Source organism: Octodon degus, unplaced genomic scaffold, assembly GCF_000260255.1.
Source record: "Octodon degus isolate 3935 unplaced genomic scaffold, OctDeg1.0 scaffold00028, whole genome shotgun sequence".
In the NCBI taxonomy this organism is placed as follows: Eukaryota; Metazoa; Chordata; class Mammalia; order Rodentia; family Octodontidae; genus Octodon; species Octodon degus.
Genome location: NW_004524604.1, coordinates 8,682,141 through 8,704,299, shown reverse-complemented (window position 1 = coordinate 8,704,299; position 22,159 = coordinate 8,682,141). Strand labels below are relative to the sequence as shown.

Here is a 22,159-nt window from a genome sequence, read left to right as displayed (position 1 = left end):
GATGGATTGGCCATATTGCCTTGTTTACTAATCTAACATCCTGAACCAACCTCTAGTCTTCACTGAGTTTTTGAACTCCTAATATCTGGAGTGTTGCCGAGGTTGTTACAGCATATAGGTAAGCCCTATGTCCTTAAATTGTCTCTGATAGGCCATAACTCTTTTTTTAACTTCTGGCCTTCGAGAGTATTATCTCCAATAAAGAAAAATAAGCTCCTTAAGATCTGTTTTCACCAGAACAATAGATTGCTGTTTATATTTTACCTTTAGTTGCCTTTACTTTAGGATTTATTTCTGTTTCCATAAGAGGGAGTAAGTGTACCTGACCAGGATGCATGTGTATTATAGTATTTAAACAAGGTGTTTTTCCCCAGGGGGGAAATGAACTTTCAGAGTATTTTATCTTAAAATAAAAAGGAATGGGAAAAGAGAAAGTCATTACAGTTATAGCCTATGGGTTATGAGAACTAACAAGTCACCTTCTTCCCAGTGACTCCTTTCACTGAGATATGGCTGCTGAGAGGAAGGGCAAAGTGTCTAGTTTCCCTGTGGCTTACATTTACATTTTGAACACAAGTAAGGCTTCTCTCTCAATGCAAATAAAGTCTGAATGTAAGATAATTCTGACCATTTTCTCTCACAGACAATTCTAGTTGTGAAATAGTGTCATAATCAGTCCTTTTCTCTGCATTCCACTTTGCCTATAAGGGCTCGTCAGGCCATGAGCAAGTGCAGAAAAATATTAAACAGCTTTTTAAATATGTAAGGGTCAAACAATTTCTAGTGGTTAAGAATACATTCTAAAGGAGCCAGAATATTTGACATTTGAGTTTTCCATCTGCAAAACAACAAAAGGAAAATGGGTGTTCCTTTTTATCCCTACTTGATTTCTGCATCCTCTTAAGGGGAGGTGACTACTGGCCTATTACCTTTTAAAATTGGCATGTGGAGTCCCATGATTTATTAATATGTATGTACATTTCCTAAATATAAACTAGCTTTAATAAAAAGATCTAATTTACAGTATTACATAAATTCACATTTTGGTTAGTATCAAAATCCACTAGGGGACATTCTAACATTACTTTTCCCTGGTGCCACTGTCTAAGATAAGAGGACAAACCACAACAGTCAAAACAAGCCAAACAGGAAGAGCAAGGAACATCATTAAACTTAGCAACTAGTAAGTTCAAAGGCAGTATATACAAAACAGAAATACAAGATCTTGCCCACAAAAGCAAAATGTCCCCTCAAAGAAACATCATAATCTTTGCATGTTCTCAACTTAAATTTATCATTACTTTAACAAAGAACAATGTGTAAAAAAGACAAGGCATAAAAATTCAAGGTGTAAGCAATTAACAAACAAGGATGACAATTTCTGATTACTTAAATGAGTCACAATCCAGAATCCATGAAACAAAAGCACTCTTACTCCTTCTAGTTATCTTGGTGGGACCTCCAAATGATACAGAGGGAAAAAATACTAGAGTGTCAAAGACTGCTACTGAAGATCTAAATTTTAAACATTAAAAAAAAAAAAAAAAAAAATAGCTGCCAACCTGCTAGATTTAAGATATACTGGGTTCTTGTTCCCCAAATTGAACAGTGAATTCTGTAACAATAGAGATTTTTTTTTTTTTACAATAGAGATTATGAATAGAGAAAATTTATTGAGAGGGAGAGTTCATCTGAGAGAGATAAGGGGACCTGAAAGTGATTTGCTGTAGACCCTACTTCACAGATGAGGTTTTACAGAGCAAAACCACAAGGTGGGTGTAAAATCACAAGGTATAGATAGATAGATAGATAGATAGATAGATAGATAGATAGATAGATAGCATGGGTGAAAACTATGATCAACCAATAAGATTACAAGTGTAGCTGCTTAGATAATATTGATCCAGTGGGGAAGCAGGTCATGTAGGAAGGGTTCATGGAAAGAACAAAGCCCTTTTTAGGAAAGGATGTATCAGGAGGTCCTGGTTACCCCCCTGGGTGACCAATGTCTATCTAGACTTTATTGAACCAGATGATACCAATTATAGTATAATCTTAAATTTATTGCTTATCCCTCAGTGAGGCATGTAGGTATGATCATCCTGTCTTATCTTGAGGCCTGGCCTTCAATAGATGCACCTCCAGCGACTGTTGTAATGTAGGGATTTTTTGTTTGTTTGTTTCTGTTTTTTTGAAGCTGGCTCAGCTCACCGTGGGGGCAGGGCTGGTGCAGTATGTGCTGCTGGGGATTGAACCACCATCCCTGTGCACTTGCCTAAGCTTGTCTAAGCAGGTGCTTTAGACCACTGAGCTATTTCGCTGGCCCTCTGTAATGTGTTTTTATCTTTTGTACTCAATCCCTTAAAGGCCTATCCCTGTCTGACTGCCTATAGTATTTCTATCTAATTTAACTATCTATAATATTACTTTATTAAAAAATAATTCTTAATCAGTTCTATACTGAACATAGTTTTCTATGGTGACTTTGATGTACTTTTTATAACATTAAACATCATTAAGTCTTGTGAAATGTGAAATTGGGCCTTCTGAGAAATGTGATCTGAATACCAAGTTTCCACCATAATCAATATTTAACGAAACTCAAGATTATTAGTAAAGGATCAGGCATGGTGCTGCACACCTATAGTCTTAGTACTGAGGAGGCTGAGGCAAGAGGAATCACTAGAAGTTCAAGGCCAGCCTGAATTACTGGAGATAATTTTAAAATAAGTATAACTTTATAAGAAATTATAAGCAAGGAAAACTGAGTTTTATAGTGAATTGTGGTAAGTATATATTTGTCATGTTATTTCCTGAATACATATATCCTTTCTATTTAAATTGTTCTGGTACAAGTGAAAGAGGAAGCATGTTTACAGTTTAGAATATGTGCAAGCACTGGTTGGACAATTTGAAGTCCCTGTATAGGCCTATTAACAGTGAGTGCTTCTAAGTTGGAATGTGTGCATAACAATCTGAAGTAGATATAGTAACTTTAATATAAATTATTCCTTGTAAGAATCTCATCACCAAATTGTGTAATGTTTAAATGTTTTTAAGATCTATTTATGTTTGTGTATTGGAAGCAGAAAGGTTTTGCTTTAAGACATTTTGAAAACCTAAATTTTAGCTGTGCTATAAAAGAATGTAATAATTTTTTCTAAGTCATTTGACTTTCTGATAGTGTTCAAGGAGGAATATTACTGATTATTATTTTATCAGTTACCTATGAATTGCCAAAATATCCTTATCCCTACCCCCACAGAAAACCTCTTGTTACTTTGTATTCCCTTAGCAGTTAAGATGGGACATGCTACAAAGAGGCAAACTGGTTCTGCAGGACTGGTCACTTGTCATGGCCCCATAACGAGCCATTAATAAACAGATTTTAGTACAAAGGTTGAAAGTGTAAATTTTAAAAATGTTTTAATCATTTATTTATTTATTTGGTATAGGGACTTGCTATGCAGCTTGAACTCATAGCGATCTTCCTGTCTCAGCTGAAGTGCTGGGATTACTGGCATGTGCCACCATGCCCAGGGCCAGCACAGCATGTGGTACTGGGGGGTTGAACCCGGGTCCTTGCACATGCCAGGCAGACTCTTAGTGCACTGAGCCATCTCCCCAACCCTAAAAGTGTAATTTTTGTTTCTTCGTGCTGTTAAATGTTTTCAGAAATTTTAACACTGAACATGTGATGTTTTCTAAAAAGTACTTAGTAATGTGGGAAATGGAAAGAGTAATATTTGAATTTTAGTGTTTATCTCTTTAACAAACTATTTGGAGCAGAAATGTCAACCTTGCTAATACATTGTGTGTGTTTTAATTTGTGTAGCTTTTATTGCCACTACAAAATGTGTTTAAATGTTTATTATTCTATCATAGGTGTTGGACCCTGAGCAAAACCATAACTTCACAGACCATTATCTGAATGTGGCCTTTGACCTTTCCCAAGTCCTTTTTATAGCTACTGCCAACACCACTGCTACTATTCCACCTGCCTTGCTGGACAGAATGGAGATCATCCCAGTTCCAGGTATTCAGCTTAATAAAGTCATTACTTTTGGTATATCATGCCTTCTGAGCATTTAAAACTTCTCATGCTTGGAGTTTTGAGTAAAACTAATTAGACACTGCATCATCTTCAAAAGTTCTGAGGAAAGTGTATAAGCCAGCTTTTATATAAAGTCAAATTCTAGAACCTTTATTTATACCATGAGAGTATGTGTAGTCCTATAAGACATAAATAATAAATTTTGACAACATCGTCAGATTTAATTAAATATTAAAGAATGATCACTTTGTATAGAAAACAAGACATTCTTTTGTTTCTAAAATTACAGATAAAAAAAATTCATTTGTACAAAGTATCCAAAAACCAAATATAACTGTCTTTCTATAAGATTTTGGAGTTTTTATCTCCTGTAGGAAACTTTTGTGTGATCATTTGTGTGTGTGTGTGTGTGTGTGTGTGTGTGTGAGTGATCATTTTTCCTAGTTAAGTGATTCCTAAAGAATAACTGAACTTTCTCCTTATTAAATAAGTCCTCATTTTTATCTGAAACTATACAGTACTTTTAAGTTCTTGTTTTTAATTGACTGATTTTTTTTTTAGCATGTCTTTGCCTTCACTGGCGTGTACAAGATAAAGTCCTTTTAGCCTTTTCACCTTATTTTTAATTGCTCAGAACCATTTAGCCCTAAAAGAAATCAAGTATCAGTGAATACTTATTAAAATGAAAATACAGTAGAATCTCAAATTTATTTATTTATTTATTTACTTATTTATTTATTGTGGCCGGCTCAGCCCACCCTACGGGCGGCTGGAGCAGCATGTGGTGCCCAGGATCAAACTGTGGTCTCTGCGCTTGCCTAAGCTTGCCTAAACAGGTGCTGTAGACTGCTGAGCTATCTTGCCGCCCCTCTAACTATATTTAGATTCTAAAAGTAATCTTACTGTGTTTTTCATATTAATCTGTAGTGTATTATTACTGTTGAGTGAATGATGGTTGTATTTCTTAAAGCCTTGCAGATTCCTGTACTTAATTTTTAAATATAGTAGTCATAAGTTGCTTAATGTATTTATAAGACTAAAATGAATAAGTAATGAGACTGCTAGAAACTCCAAGTTAAGGCAGAAAATCAGAAGGTACACTCACACAGGTGACATAATCAGGGCACTCACTGCAGAGGTGACAACATTCTTCCACTCATAGATTTAGCTGTCCTGGCTGCTGACTTTTCTGGTGATTTTTAACCCCCTCTTTCCATTCAGAAGATGCTGTGTCAGCTTATATTTAATTTGCTTTTTTTAATAGGGTAAACTAATGTAGGTGCAAGGATTTTCTTATGGACTTTAAGTCTGTATTCATTGAGCATTCTAAATAAGAATATAGTTTCTTTCTTGAGTATCTTATATATTTTTTCCAACATATGGAGGTAAAAAATTTTATAATGATACCTTAGTTTTTTGTATTGCTGCTAAAACTTATGGCTTTGATTCTAGAAAGCTCCTTTGAAGCCTTTCCTATAAAACTGTTTATTGTGAGCCTTGTATGTACATACATGTTAGTCTTATCAATACTAAAGAAAGAGGGTGTATTTCTTTTGCTATTTAAAATTTCAGAGAATTTCAGAATAAGGAACTATTTGTCTTTAAGATTTAATCAAAATTTTTTTCTTCTGTTTGAGAGATATCACTTAGTCAACAGATTTTAGTGAAAAATTTATAATTTTCATGTTGATTTAAATTTCAGTATTCTAATGATATCAGTTGAAGTAATACTTAAACTATATCTGCATTTGATTCATTCACTAGCCTCATGAGTGTCAAATGAATAATTAGGAACAAATGCCTTTCTCCCAGGGTATTCGCAGGAGGAGAAGCTGGAGATCGCCCACAGGCACTTGATCCCAAAGCAGCTGGAGCAGCATGGGCTGACCCCACAGCAGATCCAGATCCCCCACGTTACCACGCTGGCCATCATCACCAGGTCAGTTGCCTCCACAGCTGCACCACTGGGTATCAGGAGGAGGCACGTGTGCTGGCTGTGTGCTTTCCAGCCAGCACTCTGGGCAGGGGCTTGCGCACACTCTGTGCAGGGCAGTTTCACTGATAGTGGCACTGCCGAGGACCCACATTGTACCAATATCTGCTTTGCCACCACAGCAATAAAAGGGATTAGTCTAATAAATTGAGAGCCAAACACATGGGAAAGATAGAAACACTTTTTATGCCCAGGGTCTTAAGAGTTGTTGAATTTACTTATGAGGTATCTGCTGCTTTCAGACATCTGGTTTTGATTTCTTCTGAGAGCTTCTGCAATCCTCAGAATTTGGATCTGCAGAACAAACACTAGTAGAATAGAGAAGGTGCTTTCCTGAGTTTGTACCAATCTTAAGCAAAGGATTTCTTACTCTAATTTACAGATTATGTATCTGAATGGAAACTGCCCTCTTGAGGATTGCTTTTTCTCATCCCTCTTCCAGTTTTCCTTGATCCATTGTATCATCTACCAAGTTAGGTCTGGCTGCCAGGCGCTCCTCATACAGCCCTGTTCTACTATCTAATGTTTTAGATGTGAAGTATTTGCCTTCCTGAGAGTTTGGCTGGTCACACTGCCTTTTCACCTAGGCCAGCCTTTTTGTTTGTTTGTTTGTTTGTTTGGGGGGGGGGGGTTGTTCCACTTAATACATAAAGCAAGAGGCCTAAATCTGTGCCAGGAATTCCCTCGTTTTGTGATACACTACGTGGATAATGTCAGAAGAAATGAATTAGGTGATTTGTCAAAGTCTTCTAATGATATGATTCCAAATAACAATTATTATGTCTTTAATTTTCAACAGATACTCAACCTTTTTGATAGCTTCCCCATTTGTAAAGTAGGATTAATAGAGAAAAATACATAGCTTATCTGAATCTGAATTACAGTAATTCTGAAGCATAGTCACCATTAGTATTACCCACTCATCTGGAGAACTGTTTCATTTTTATCAGATCTTAAAAGATGGCTGGGGAGATGGCTCAGTGGAATAAGCACTTCCCAGGCAAGCGCAAGGGCCTGAGTTCAGTCCCTGGTTCCACCAAAAAAAAAAAAAAAAAAGCTGTGGACATTAGGAGATTTCTCTGTGCAGTTTCATTAATTTAAATTTTTTTTTAAAAGCAGTACAAATCCCTATGTTACTAAGCTATCTGAACACATCTATTCTTATGTCACATACTACCAACTATCACTTGGTGAGAGTTCTGGTTGTCATAAAAGGTTTTTAATGTTCACTTCCTTAAAATTTTCTACTGCCTTTCATAGAAGCATCTGAATCTGTACATTCTCCTTTGTATGCCCCTTCTAAACTTGAAAAAATATCAGACCTATCCCCATAAATACTCTCTTCTTGCTAGGCAGGTGCTTATGCCAGTGAGCTATCTCCCCAGCCCTGTAATATTTTCTTTTTAAAGCTAAATGTTTGAATTTCTTAAGGCTCACATGTGGAAGTTTGCAGCTACTTATATTTTATTGTTAGTTTCAGCTACCATGTTAGAAAAATTACTTTTCTCTCTTATTGTCAAAAACATTGGTTTTATGGCCTGAAAATTATTAGTATGTGCTGTCTTGGTTTCACTCAAGTCATTGTGAGAAGTATCAGCCAATGTTTTTGCAGGTCAAAGGATTCAACCTGAGCCTTTGTACTTGCTAGGCAAGTATTGTACCACTATGCTATGTCTCCAGCCCTGCATCAGCCAATTTTTTTGTTTGGTTTTTTTTTTTTGTTTGTTTGTTTATTTGTTTTAGATAGAGTCTCGCCATGCAGTTCAGGCTGACCTTAAGCTCACTTTGTAGCCCAGGCTGGTCTCACACTCCCAAGATCCTCTTGCCTCTGCCTCCCAAGTATTGGGATTATGGGTACGCACCACCGCACCTGGCTTGCATCAGCCAGTTCTGATGTAACAGTTACATAACAATATGTAACACCGTAATTCTTCCCTTTTCATTTAAAGATACCAAAAAGGAGGGCCCGGGAGATAGCTCAGCGGTTTGAGTACCTGTCTGACAAATGCAAGGTCCTGAGTTCCATTCCTGGTACCAAAAAAATAAAAATAAACAAATAAGTTGCCAAAAAGGGATTGTTATATCTAAATTTTTTTTTGTTTTGCTACTCAGCTGTTAATAATGTGTTATCTATCTGTATTTGTTCATAGCCCATTATTGTTCAAAACAACAAAAAGTGTTTTGTTGCTCTGATTGTGTCAAGCTTCAGTTCCTTGGGAACTTCAAGCCTCGTGCCTCTACCTTCATACCGTTCCTTCACAGGCTTCCTCACCCACTTTGCATGTAGCCTTTGTCCAGACCCACTTGCTGAGCTGATCAGAGTTTGTTTTTCTGTATTGGTTTGTTTATTTTCACAGTATCTTACTGTATCTTACAGTATCTTATGTGCACTTGTAAAATATGGACCTCACTTTTTATATCCCATCCCTTTGATTAAAATGAGTTTTATTTTACTGGATCAATAGCTCTTACCTATCCTTTCTCATGACTTCTGAAATCTGCTTCCTTAAAGTCTAGAATATGCCTGACTACCAAGTCAAATACTGTTTTTCAGACAAAACTGTTTCCATCCTGACATTGCACCTCGCAGCCCATCCAAAGCTGGGCAGCCAAGCGGGGCTGTGCTGTGTAAGGGTTGGTGCACTGGCTCATGGTCCTTGCTCTAACATGTACGCTTCCTAGGTGATTCTGTTTTGCATGTACTATCTTTCACAAAGTCACAGTGAAAATTCAGTGTCACCAAATTTGCCAAGTATCTACTGAAAAATATATTTCTCAGATTCTGTTTTCCTTTTCTTGCTTTAGTTGGAAAAAAGCTGAGTTTCTCTGATTATTTCAGCAACATTTTAAGCACAGTAAATTTAAATTTTCTTTCCGAGATAGTGTCTTTTCTTTCTTTTTTTTCTTTTTTTTAATGTATTTGATACAAGGTCTCACTACACAGCTCAGACTAGGAGTGTTCCTCCTGTTTCAGCCTCCCCAGTGCTGGGATTACAGGCATGCGCCAGCACACCTGGTCTCCCTCACTCCTGCGCAGTGTGCCCCGGGGGCAGGGCCAGCTCCACATATGGGATGGGATCAAACCCTGGTCCCTGTGTTTAATCCACTGAGCTATCTCACTGGCCCAGAGATAGGGTCTTGATGTATAGTTTAGACAAGGTTCCTGTCTTAACTTCCAGAGTCCTGGGATTACAAGTGTGCACCACCACACCCAACTTTTTTTTTTTTTTTTTTTTTTCATGTATTTGGTACAGGATCTACAGGGTTTTGTTTTTTGGTTTGGTTTTTTTTAAAAAAAAAAAAGACAGGATCTCACTGTGTAGTTCAGCGTGGCCATGAACTTGCTTTGTACCCCAAATTTGAACTCATGATAATCCTCCTGTCTTAGTCTCACAAGGACTAGGATTACAGGCATGTGCTGCTACCATGTATGGCCTAGAATTTTCTTAAACTGAACATTTTTAAGAAAACTCTTAAACTTATCTTCAAGGAGAAAATGGTATGTTATGTGCTACTAGATTTATTTCATATAGATTGAAGAGGCAAGGATTCATTTTTTTTAGAGTTGGGTAATAGTTCAAGATAATTTGTATAGGGAAATAGTTGTAGCTGAAATACATTTGAATATTGAGAAATAATATATTAATGAGATTTTAAGTGTAGAAAAATTACTACTCAACAAAAGAGGAATGAAACCATGTATACTTTTCTTTGGTAAAAAGAATGTTGTTTCTTATCCTTTGAGGCAAGGTCTCACTGTGCAGCTCAGGCTGGCCTTGGACTCACTATATAGCCCAGGCTGGCCATGAACTTGCAGCAGTCCTCCTGCTTCAGCCTCCTGAGTGCTGGGATTACAGTTGTGTACCACCAGTCTAGCATTAATTCTATTTTTAAAGATGATGGTTAACCAAACATAATTTTTTTCTTTGATGACAGATATACCAGAGAGGCAGGAGTTCGTTCTCTGGATAGGAAGTTTGGGGCCATTTGCCGAGCTGTTGCTGTGAAAGTGGCAGAAGGACAGCACAAGGATGCCAAGCTGGACCGCGCTGATGGGGTCGAGGGAGAAGGTACGTGGCCAAGGGCTGGCATGGGCCACCCTGTGAAAATGGACTCGGGGGTGGGAACCCCGTGGAAAGGCATCCACACAGCATGTGTGTGGCTTGCCATGGTCTCTCAGGAGCATTCTCCTATACAGAGAGTACAATTTTCACAGGAAGGCAATTCAGTATTAATGCTTTGAGAACATAGTGGCTTTCTGCAGACTTGTATCGTAGTACCTATACTCCACATGTGTGATGACATGTTCTTCTGTTTCTTACTGACTCAAACAGTTACATTCTTAATAATTAATGGTAGAAAAGCTTGTTACTAAAAAAGCTAACGCAGAAAAATAAAATCCAGGCTGTCAGAGTAGTGCAAAAGCAATTCTTATATTTGGGAAGAGCTTCTTAAGTAACAGGTTGTTTTTTCTCAACATTTTCTTTTATGGGTATACAGTTAAATGTACTGTCATATACATTATTTTTTGTTTAAACAGTTGTGGAGTTGAAGACGTGGTAGAATTCTAGTGCTGCAGTAATCAGATGTGGACATGGCATTTGCTACCCAGTTAAAAGGTTTTCCCTTCTTGCCCCAGAGCTGCGCAGGGTTCATCACACAGTTATCATGAGCTACTGTGCGGTTTTCACATAGCAGGAGAGGGAGCAAAACATTTCTTTCCAGTGGAGTTCTGTTGGCTGTCCTACCACTTCCTAAACTCTGTCCAGGAAGCAGTGAGGTGAACATGATGGGAAACCATATGCATGGTAGGCTCGGTAGAGCAGGTGCAGTTTGAACATCTTCCTTTTTTCCCCTCTCTTGCTCAGCCTAGTGCCCTTCACAGCATTAGAATCAACAAGCAGATGTTCCCATAATCCTTGTGTTCCCAGATTCTGCTTAACCCATTCCCCACCTTGCTTAGAACTCCACTGGTTCATTTTGTCTAGAGAAGAAACCTCTATCACTTGCTTAGTTGCAGGGGGTTGGTGTCCTCATTACAGTCTGTGGAATAGGGGTAAGGATATTGAACTCCAGTTGGTTTTTGTATGGACTTTAAAATTTCTGGTTGAAGGCCCTTCTTTGGTTTTAATATATTCCCCCAAATTTCTGTGTTCAAAACTTAATCCCAGGGACCAGGGTGATAGCTCAGTGGTCTAAGCACCTACTTAAACAAGCACAAGGACCCAGTTTCGATCCCCAGGTACCACATGCCATGCTGACCACCCAAACTGGGCAAGGTATCGCACACCTCTAATCCCAGCCTGCTGGGGAGGCTGAGACAGGAGGATTACTATAAGTCTGTAGCTGTGTAGACCCTGTACCAAATACATGAATTTAAAAAATAATAATTGTAGAAGATTTAAAAAAAAAAAAAAACCTTAAGTGCTGGCCAGATAGCTCAGCAGACTAAAGTGCCCACTTAGGCAGAGTGCAGGGACTGGGGTTCAGTCCCCCAAGGTATGCTGAGATGGCAATTGAGACTGAGCATGGTAGCATGTGCCTGTAATCCCAGCGCTTGGGGGGTTAAAAACAGGAGAATCACTCCAATTCTGATCTACATAGTGAGACCCTGTAGACCCTGTACTAAATACATAAAAGTAATATAATTTAAAAAAAAAAAAAACTTAATCCCCAATGCATCAGTGTTAGGAGTGACAGGGAAGCACAGTTCCATTATCTCAGAGAACTGGTTTAATTTTCACAGGAGTAGCCTCGTGGTACAAGGTTGAATTCAACTCCCTGCTCCTCCCTTTCCTCTCTCTACCCGTCTCCCTCCCCCTTCTTCTATGTGACTCCTTCCACTACCATCTTGTGATATAATACAGGTTGTAGCCTTTGATCTTGGTCTTCCCAGCCTTCAGAACTGTGTGCCAAATCAGTTCTGCTTATTATAAATTACCCAGTCTTATGGTTTTCTGTAATAGCAGCACAAGAAGCACCAAGTCCTACTCCTCACCCATACTTTCAGGGATGCTGTGTTAAAACTTCCCAAGTCTTTGTAGAACTTCATGGCTGGAATCAACTTACTGTTGCTGACCTCCATCCCTGCCCTGCAGACACTTAAGGTTTCTGCTGCCTTCTGGCCTTCTCCCTGCATCTCTTATTGCCTTCTTTTTGTTGTTGCTGTTGTTTTGTTTTGTTTTCTATTTTTGAGATGCACTCTCACTGTATAGTCCAGGCCAGCCTTGAACTCACTATGTAGCCCAGGTTGGCATTAAACTCATGGGCAATTGTCCTGCCTCATCCCTGATTACATACATGATTACAAGCATGTGCACCATCCCTGGCTCTTATTCCGTTCTTTTTGAGTAATTTTCTCTCTCATTCTTTTTGCATTTCTGCTGTTTTTTGTAGGTGTATGTTTTTTTAATAATTTTTTTTTATTTTAAAGAGAAGAAAAATAAAGAATAACAGTGGTATAAAATTTCAAAACAAGATTGTAGTAGAATAACAATGTTCAGTGCATTGTGCATTGTTACCTTCCAAGTACTTGTTCATAATATAAGATATAGGCATGAAAAAACATCAAGCAATGTAGGCATGTACCTATCCTCTCAGTGTGCTAATAGCAATTGACAGTATTATCTGTTTTGACTATTGTGTGTATATATATTTTTTCCCTTTCTCCCTTCTTTTCTTCTTCCCCCATTCCAGTTTCTTTTTCCTTTTGAGTATTTTCTTTTCCTTAAAAAAAAGAAATTATAAACACATATTCAGGCTACTGTTTGTAGAAATCTGTATTTTTAAAAAGTGCTTCAAGCCAGGTATGGTGGTACACACTGGTAGTCCCAGCACTTGGGAGGCTGAGGCAGGAGAATCCCTGTGAGTTTGAAGCCAGCCTGGGCTACATATTGAGTTCAAGGCCAGACTGACCTGGATAGTGAGACCCTGTCTCAAAAAGACAAAAACAAAAATAAAACTGTCCTGGCTCAGTGAATACCTTTTGGGAATGAGAATCACTGAGGTAGCTGATGGTGGCAGTGGAGAAAGGAAGTGTTCTTGTTCCTTTTCCTGGCAATAAGAGTAGGCGTAAGACCTACCTCAGTAGGCCCCTGGGTTTCCCCTTTTTTCTCCCACCCTCCCTCTGTGTTGTGCTCTCAGGCATCTAATCTTTGTCTTTTGTTGTTGTCTGTAATATAATAGAAAGGTCAAGAGTAAAATGAGTTTATCTAGTTGGCATATTTTGAAAATTATGATTAAGGTTTAGATGGGTTTTTTTTTAAGAGTTTTTGCAACATTCAGAAGGATTTGACATCAAAGGAAACTTTCCATAGTTGTAATGCATTGCTTAATACTTACATGTACATCTATTAGCATATTTCTAATAATTTATCTATCTTCATGTTTGTTATTTAAGAATAATCCACAAATATTCAAGAATATGTTCAAAGAGCTTGTGAATTTTGTAGAAACATGCAATTTTTATGATAACGTTAGTTTTTTTGTCATTCTTTTAAATCATGTCTCCTAAATGATAATATAGCTGAATAGGTTTGGGTAATTCAGATGTTACCCATCTGAGGATATCTGAGGATACCCATCTGAGGATAAGTATTTGTCCCTTAAGGATGATTTTGTTCGCAGTTCTTATGATAAGCACTGATAGGTCTCCAGGTTGGATCTCATTTTATAGGCTATGCATGGAATTTCTGTAAGTGACTGTCCTCCAGACTTCAATATAGAAGAATTATAAGAAATCTTGACATGAGTTGTAGCATCAGCCAAGCCAAAAGAAAAACTCTGCAAAAGAGTCTGTGTTAAAGTTTCATGCCAACAAGTTCAAATGGAGCTCAGTAACCACATATTTCTCATTAAGAAATGAATTATTTAAAACGGGAGTATAAAAGACAACAGTTGTTTTAGAAATATCAAGTAATGCAGCGTGGGAGTTATTTTTAATGTTAAAAATAATTCTGGACTTAGAGGTACTGCCAGGAAGAAAAGTAATTTGAGGCCACAAGCTTCAAAACAAGTAGAAATCTCCAGTGTATGAAGCACGCTTTCTGGAGGAGGCCCAGAACCTCTGGCCTATGAGCAGTTGGCTTTGTATGTGTGAGATCTGAACCAGTAGTTAGCAAGTGGCTAGCAGTGGGGGCCCAGAGGCAGGTGAGGTTTACAGAGATCAGTATCAGGGGAGGGATGGTTATGATTTCTGTTACTATGGAGTATGGGAATTGTTTCATACAAATAATACTGCCTATATTTTTCTACATGTTTTTAATGTACTCTGAATTTTCTGAGTTGAGGGATAGGTGACCAAAGTTTTATTCTGCTTCTTCCTGCCTTTAGCCAAGACAAGTGTTCTGTTTATTCAACTAAACATATCCATATATATCCAATTAGTGTCTGCAAAGATTTTCCTCAGCAGTTACCCTTAGCAAAGATTTTATCTGATTCAACCCTGATTTGATTCTTAAATCTCTTTGCAGCATTTTCCAATGACCACATTGCCTGGCCTGTTTATATTAATAGACATGTCAAGCAATCATACAGTGAGATTGCTTTATTTGCCTTCAGATTTGCTGATTTTGAATTTGTGCGCTGAACTCTTTCATCAGCTTTAAGAAAAATTTTGTTCATTATTTCTTTGAACATTTTTTTTCTCCTCAACTGGGATTCTAAGAAAGTATCTAGCTGTCTTTTATCCTTTGTTCTATTTTTAAATTTCAATTTCTATTTTTCTTTTTAGTTCAGTTTGTATAATTTTCTTACATATTCCAGTATATTATTGCTGTCTTCTGCTATTAGCCCTATAGAATTCATTTCAGAAATTGTATTTTTTTACTTTTGAATGCCATTTGATTTTTATATAGAGGGAGACTCTTCCTTTAATGGCTGAGTTGTGTTCATATGACTAGGTTGGTAAAGGAATTGATTGCTAAATGAGGAAGTATAGCATGTATTCAGAACAAAGAAATGGTTAAAAGAAACTCCAACTTGACGCCTGCCTTTACTTGCATAACTCTGCATGCAGTATGGAATGTACAGTGGCTTATATCTATATGTCCCTCCCAAGCCTGGTGCGGCTGCAAGTACAGCTTTTCAGAGGGGGCTGGATTTAGCTCGTGTGATGCTAACATCAAGGATATGATACTGGGATTGGTTTGTGGTACTAGGATTAAGGCTGTGAGTGCTACACAGGGTGGGAGCCTGGGTTAAGATATAAGAAGACGTAAGAGACAGAAAGAGGCTTCTTGCTGCTTTCTGCCCATGATGAACAGTGACCATCCTGCCCTGGAACCAGCTGACTATGGACTAAAACCTCTACCAACTGTGAGTTGAAATAAACCTTTTGTCATCCTTTACCTTTAGGTGTTGGGTATTTTGTCTCAGCAATGAGAAAAGTAACTAAGGCGTGCACTGTACAGCACAATCAGCAAAAGTTATTGTATCGTAGACCCAAGATGTGCTATACAGAAAAGACATTGAGCACTATAAATGAAATCTACAGAACAAAAAAAAAAAAAGGTCACAAGTCCAAGTAGTGGGCTCTTAAGTCCAAATCATGACTCCTATATAAGTCCAAACAATTGGTCATTAAATCAGGAATATGTATATATTCCAGTGGGCTTTGTTGAAATTTTTTTCTCATCTTTTTTTTTTCCTTTGAGTCATAGTTTCATGATGTAGTTGAGGCTGTCCTTGAACTCACTGTGTAGCCCAGGCTGGCCTTGAACTCCAGGTGATCCTTCTGCCTCAGCCTCCCAAGTGCTGGATCAGAGCCATCTCCCACCACACTCAGGTCTTCTCAGCTCTTTAAACCATGTTTTCTTTATTTTTTGATGATGGAACTCATGAGTTGTTTTTTGTTTGGTTTGGTGTGGGGAGGTTGCCCATTTTTTGTTTTTGTGGTGCTGTGGTAAGACTAGACAAGCACTCTCCCACTGAGCTACATCTGTAGCCCCTGTATTGTCCTCCAAAAGTGTCACATTTTCATCTGATAGCTGGCTGGGGAACTGCAGCCTTTGATCTTATAAGGCTTTGTGGGGTTGGTCTATTTCTGTTAAAGCCACAGTCATGGGATATAGCTGGCTTGCTTCCTTTCCTTTCTCTCCCTTGCCCTCCCCTTCCTTTCCCTCCCCTCCCCTCTCCTCCTTTTCCCTTCTCTACTCTACCCTTCCCTTCTCTCTCTCTTGCCTTCTGTCATGTATTTTTTTTTCTCTTTACTTTGTATGGTTTCCCCCAAGATGTGGTGCTCCATGAATTTAGTTCCTCTCACATGTCTCTAATACTAGTACTTAAGAGGCTGAGGAAGGATTGAGTTCCAGGCCAGCCTGGGCTGTAGTGGATCCCTGTCTCAGAACACTGAGAAACCAAATGCAATAGCATTTCAGTAGTAATGCTAATTGAATTAATGGTTGAGAATTACTTTGAATTAAATCAAACAAAAAGAATATACGTTTTAAAAAGGAAATGAAGTGAGCATGATGGTGTATGTCTGTAATCCCTGTACTCAGCAGGCTAAGTCAGGAGAAAAAAAAATGTACTTCTTACTCTTTAGGGCATGGCCTTATGGCCTCATCCTTCCATGTTCTCAACTGAGAGGCCAGTCAAGTCTCTAGCCTCCCAGTTACTTTTTAATCTTGGGGTTCTTGGGCTCTCACCCTGAATATATCAAGAGGGCACTTAGCAACTTGAAGGGAATTTCATTTCGTGATTTTCTAAACACAGCACAAATTCTAACTATTCTAAATCATAGTAATATTCAATTCTCTGCTTTCCCCATGTAAGGAGGAAAAAACTGATGAAGATATAGATCTGGGAGTAATAGAGAACATGCTTAGCCCAGCACCAGCAAAAAAAAGAAAAAACAGTATACATGGGTGTGTGTGTGTGTGTGTGTGTGTGTGTGTGTGTGTGTGCACAGCAATGCAGCCTTTGCCCTGTCTGTGGGACCGCAGGAGTGCACACTGGAGAGAGGCTGGAGGCTGGTATGAATCATAAACACCAAGATGCGCTCTCAGTGAAGACAGGCCTGACCTCTCGCAGCCCTGCCTGCAGAAAGCACAAGTCTTCCTTACTCCGTAACAGTGTCTGTGGTCCAGTCTGGAGCCATATTGCCTGAGTTATGTGTTGAAAGTGTATTTCTTCCTGGCTGTGTTCACCTTGCATGGGCTAGTGAAGCCATCCTCAAGTAGTAGAACAAAGTGGTAATGTGACCTTGCCTGTTTAGTGTAGCCCTCCAGGCCAGGCAGCTTCACAGTTCAAAATACATTAAAATAAACGATTTTAATTTGATGTTAATTTTCCCAGCCAGCCACACCCTTGACTAAACCAGAAGGCAGTAGGGTATGAAAAAGTATCCTGCCTTTTTAGCAAGGGTACTCAGTGCGGTGTCAGAATGCAGAGGAAGCCGGGCCAGCAGGCTTGCCTCAGCGCCTCTGCCAGGGTTGTCCTTGTGGTGTTCCCACCCCATTCTTCTTAGTGCCCCCTTCCCCGCCTTTCTCAGGATCTGGTTCTCCGGGAAGAGTCAGTCCTGCACAAGCTCCTTCCAGATCCTTTGTTGTGGCTTCCTGCTATTGACTTTTCCTGTCCAAAGCATGCTTTGTGCTGGTTATTTTAAATGTGGCTCCTTCCTGACCTTAACAGGAAGCTGTCTCTGCAGGACAATCAAGTGCTTTTGATCTTTTGGGCTGTTGTTGTTAGTTAGTTAGTTAGTTCTCTCCAAATCTACAGATTTGCATTCTCTTGTTTACTGCCACAAGTACATGTCTAATACTAATATAAAATACTAGATATAAATTTTTAGGAAGTGACCTTTATGCTTTGTGTAACTTTTGTTTTATCTTCTCAGAGCACTCTTCCAGTTGTTGCAGGATGGCTCTGTCTTTGGATTTTATGTTGCTTATCTTTGGCTGTGTAACAAGTAACCCAGGACCTAACACATTTAAGAGGCCCTGAGCACCTCACCTGTTCCGTGGCTCAGGAATCCAGAAGCAGCCTCACTGACAGATCCAAATCAGACCTCCCAACAGACTGCAGTCAGCCAGCTGTTGGCCCTGGTGCATTCACGTGGCTGTCAGCTGACCCCATTCCTTCCTGGCCATTGGCCAGAATCCTCAGTCTCTCACCACATGGGCCTCTCTGGGGCAGCTGGCTTTTCCAGTGGGAGAGAGTGTGGGAGAAGGGAGAAGCCAGGGGGAGCCCAAAGCAGGATTTGCAGTCCTTTATAACCATCACAGTTCCCATGTTCTTGGTCACACAGGTCTGTCCTGTGGAGCCAGGAGAGGTCTGACTCCATGAAACTGTGAAAGCATGTTTTATTTCTATTAACACAGCTGTCATTTCCCAGTGCTGAAGTAGTTTGTGTAGAATTCTAAAGAAAACCTACGTTTTGGGTTGTCGGTAGACAGTGGAAATTTCTGTGACTCAGAAGTGGCAGCTGTTACCCTCTTGGTGGAGTCTGCAAAGGAAGAAAAGCCTCACAGACAAATGGTTCTTTAACACAAATTGAAACAACCTTGGTCAATGTTTAGTGTCGATTCTGTCAATGATCTTGATTGTTTGGAGACAAACAGGTTTTGTTAGCTTTTTTCAGTGAAGTGGGAATAATTAGAAAGTTTCCTATTGCTCACAATCATCACAGAAGCCCTCAAACATTTTGACCTAAGTCGAATATCTTTCTGGTTGGATTTAGAAAAAGAGGAATTTGTGAGCATGCTTGTGAACCCGAAAACCACAGACCAGATGCTTTGGCTGTTTGTTTTGGATTGTTACAATCCTCAGCAGTGAGGTTTTTAGTTTCTAAAGAAATGCCTGGGTCTGATGGTAAGAGGTCTTTGAGCACAGAATGACAAGTTACATTTTCACTATTATTGTAGAGATTGAGTTACAATTGGCTTTCACTTTCCTAATATTTAGGTAACACATCTTTGAAAGCTTCCACTTCGTCCTACAGAATTTACTAATTTAAAAGGCTTCTAGCAGTTTAGTCACCACAGTCTAACACTTGCTATTATCAAAAGAATTCTTTAAGCCAATGCTGAAGTTTATATTGTTCAATATCTGTCAAACTTGAACTCACTTATTATACTAAAGACCTAAGTTGCATAGACAGGCTTTAGACACTTTTTTTTTTTTTGGTGGTGGAACTGGGGATTGAACTAAGACCCTTGCGCTTGCCAAGGAAGCACTTATTCCAGTGAGCCATCTCCCCGGCCCGGTTTAGACATTTTAATTCAGTTTTGTATTTTCAGTGTTTAAGGTTTTGCTATATCGTGTTCATGCTTTTCCTTCCTTTAATTATATTAGTGGTACAAAACAAATAAAATTTTATAACTGTCAAGAAACGAAGATTGCCCGGGGAGATGGCTCAGTGGAATAGTGCTTCCCTGGCAAGCACAAGGGCCTGAGTTCAATTCCCAGTTCTGCCAGAAAAAAAACAAAAACAAAAACCAAGAAACGAAGATTACTGTTGAGGAATGTAGATTTCAGAGAGCTTTAGTTCTCAAAGGATCTTTGTGGCCACTTGGTTAGAGTTAAATGTACTTTGTAAAACAGTTATTTTAAAAATTAGATCTATAGGCTGGGGAGATAGCTCAGTAGAATAAGCATTTGCCTGGCAAGCATGGGGCCCTGAGTTAAATCCATGGTACCACAAAAAATAAAAATAAATAAAAATTAAAATTAAATCTAAAAATTAAAAACTTTGCATCTAGTGAGACTACTAAGCAGGTTGTTGTATCTAAACATGCTCAGATACTATTCTAATTAATGTTGTGGTGAAAATATGCTGTTACCAAGGTCTGTCAAAATCATGACATACACTAAGTGTTCTTTTCTAAGTATGACTTTTACACAGAATCACCAGTTGTCCCCTTATCACCCTTGGCCTGGCCTGAGAGAGAACTGTTTGCTGTGTACTGATGATAGGAAGAAAACCTAGCTTCTATATAGTGAGAGCCAGAGGTTTGTTTCTAAACTCTTCTCAGATAAAATAAAATTCTATCAAATAATTATAAAATCATTTTTCCATTTAGTAGGCATATAGGAAGGTGTAGTGACTGGTGGATGTTGTTACATATCATCAAAACCCGCCATCTTAAATTATAAGAATACTTGAGGTACTCGTGGGTTTTTAAAAATATTGTAGTGTAGTTTCTGCATTTAAGTTACTGATCCCATTAATTCTCCAGGAATATTTCTGAATACAGGAAATGAGATTTGCTAATGCCTCCAGCCTGAAGAGCAACAGGAACAGGCTCCTCAGCCTGGTCTAAAGGGAGGACCATGTATAATGCACATTCATTAATTCAATGAACAGGCAAACAGTTACTGAACTCTTACTATATGCTAAGTTCTACACTGAATTCCAGAAACTGATTCAAGAAAACTTGCAACACATATATAGTCTATTGGGGGAGCTAGATATATAAAAAATAATTTTTAACTGTGAAGTAAATGCTGATTTTTGAAATCTATAGAAGTATAAGTGCTTGCCTAGCAAGCCCAAGGTCCTGAGTTCGATCCCTGGTACCACAAAAAAAAAAAAAAAAAAAAAAAAAAAAAAAAAAAAAAAAAAAAAAAAAAAAAAAAAATCTATAGAAGTACTAATTTGATCATTTCAACCTTCATTTTATATTTTTATACTTTTTGAAACTGTTTCTAATAAGTTGATACAAAATTTCATTTACGTATTATCTCTAAATTCATGCCAATGGGGGCTGGGGATATGGCTCAGTGGCACAACACCTGCCTAGAAAGCACAAAGTCCTAAGTTTGATTTCCCTGGTACCACCAAAAAAAATTTAAAATTCAAAAATAAAAATCTATACCAGTGAAGAACAATTTTATATAGATGTTTCTATTTTCATATGTAGATAACTGCTACTAAAATTGGGGAAAAGTGATTCACATCATAATGTATCTCAATGATTATTATATAGAACTATTTAATTAGGTAAACTTAAAAAAAGTATTTGCTATTGTTAAAGTTGTATTACTTACCACCCTAAAAATAACAGAAAATATTGACAGAAAATCATTTGTTACCACCATTAAGCTACATCCCCAGCTCTTTAAAAAAAAAAAAAAACTTCTTAAAATCATTTATTTATTTATTTGGTACAGGGTCTTACTATGCAGCTCAGACTCGTAGTGATCCTCCTGTCACAGCCTTCCCAGTGCTGGGATTACAGGTGTGCGCCACCACGCCTGGTTTTGGTGGCTAGCTCAGCATGCAGTACTGGAGACTGAACTGAGGTCCTTGCGTTTGCCAGGCAGCTGCTTAGACCACCACGCTATCTCCCCAGACCCCCAGCCCTCATATAGCTACTTTCGGATTGAAAATATGCAGACTGGGACTCCTGGCAGCTCTGGACAATAGCAAGGTCTCTGTTGCATTTAGCACACATCCTCTGGCTGGGGAAAGGATTTTCTGGAAAAGATTAACCTGAAACTGACAGCACTATTATACAGTTGGAAATATTCAAGTTCTGGGAGTTTTAAGATATTTTGTTTCCCCTTCTGTCTTTCCCCAGAGAAGACTCTTGAGATGCTCTGTATTTGTGTCAGTCTGACTCTGAGGTACATAATTCTACTATCTTGTGAAATAACAAAGCTACTTGTAAGCTCACTTTTTATTTTTGAATTAACAACTTTATTGCTATATAACTGACACATGACAAATTACACAAATGTATGTTTTGTTTTGTTTTGTTTTGTTTTTGTATTTAGTACAGGGTCTACAGGGTCTCACTACACAGATTGGACTCATAGTGATCCTCCTGTTTTCACCCTCCCAAGTGCTAGGATTACAATCATGCACCACCATGCCCAGTCTCAATCGCAGTGTCAGCGCCCCAGGGATGGGGCCAGCATGGCATGTGGAGCCAGGGATTGAACCCCAGTCCCTGCATCTGCCTAAGCAGGCACTTTAATCCACTGAGCTATCTGGCCAACCAAATTACACAACTTTAAAGTATTTGCTTTTAAGTTTTTTTTTTCTTTCATTGTATTTCTTTGTTTTACTTTGTCTGTCTGAACTGGGTCTAAGTTGCCCAGATTGGCTTTGAACATGCAGTGCTCCTTGCCTCGCACTTCCCTCATAGCTGAGATTGCATATGTGCTCC

At 38.6% G+C, this 22,159-nt stretch overlaps 1 protein-coding gene across 1 annotated transcript in view; it reads left to right on the top strand.

Moving 5' to 3' along the window:
- The window catches only part of Lonp2 (lon peptidase 2, peroxisomal), a 108,864-nt gene that overhangs the window by 66,399 nt on the left and 20,306 nt on the right, over positions 1 to 22,159 (top strand). The window contains exons 9-11 of the mRNA XM_004629187.3: positions 3,886 to 4,036; positions 5,867 to 5,993; positions 9,984 to 10,117. Of these exons, the coding sequence (XP_004629244.1) occupies positions 3,886 to 4,036; positions 5,867 to 5,993; positions 9,984 to 10,117 (412 nt within the window). The remainder of the gene's footprint in view (positions 1 to 3,885; positions 4,037 to 5,866; positions 5,994 to 9,983; positions 10,118 to 22,159) is intronic.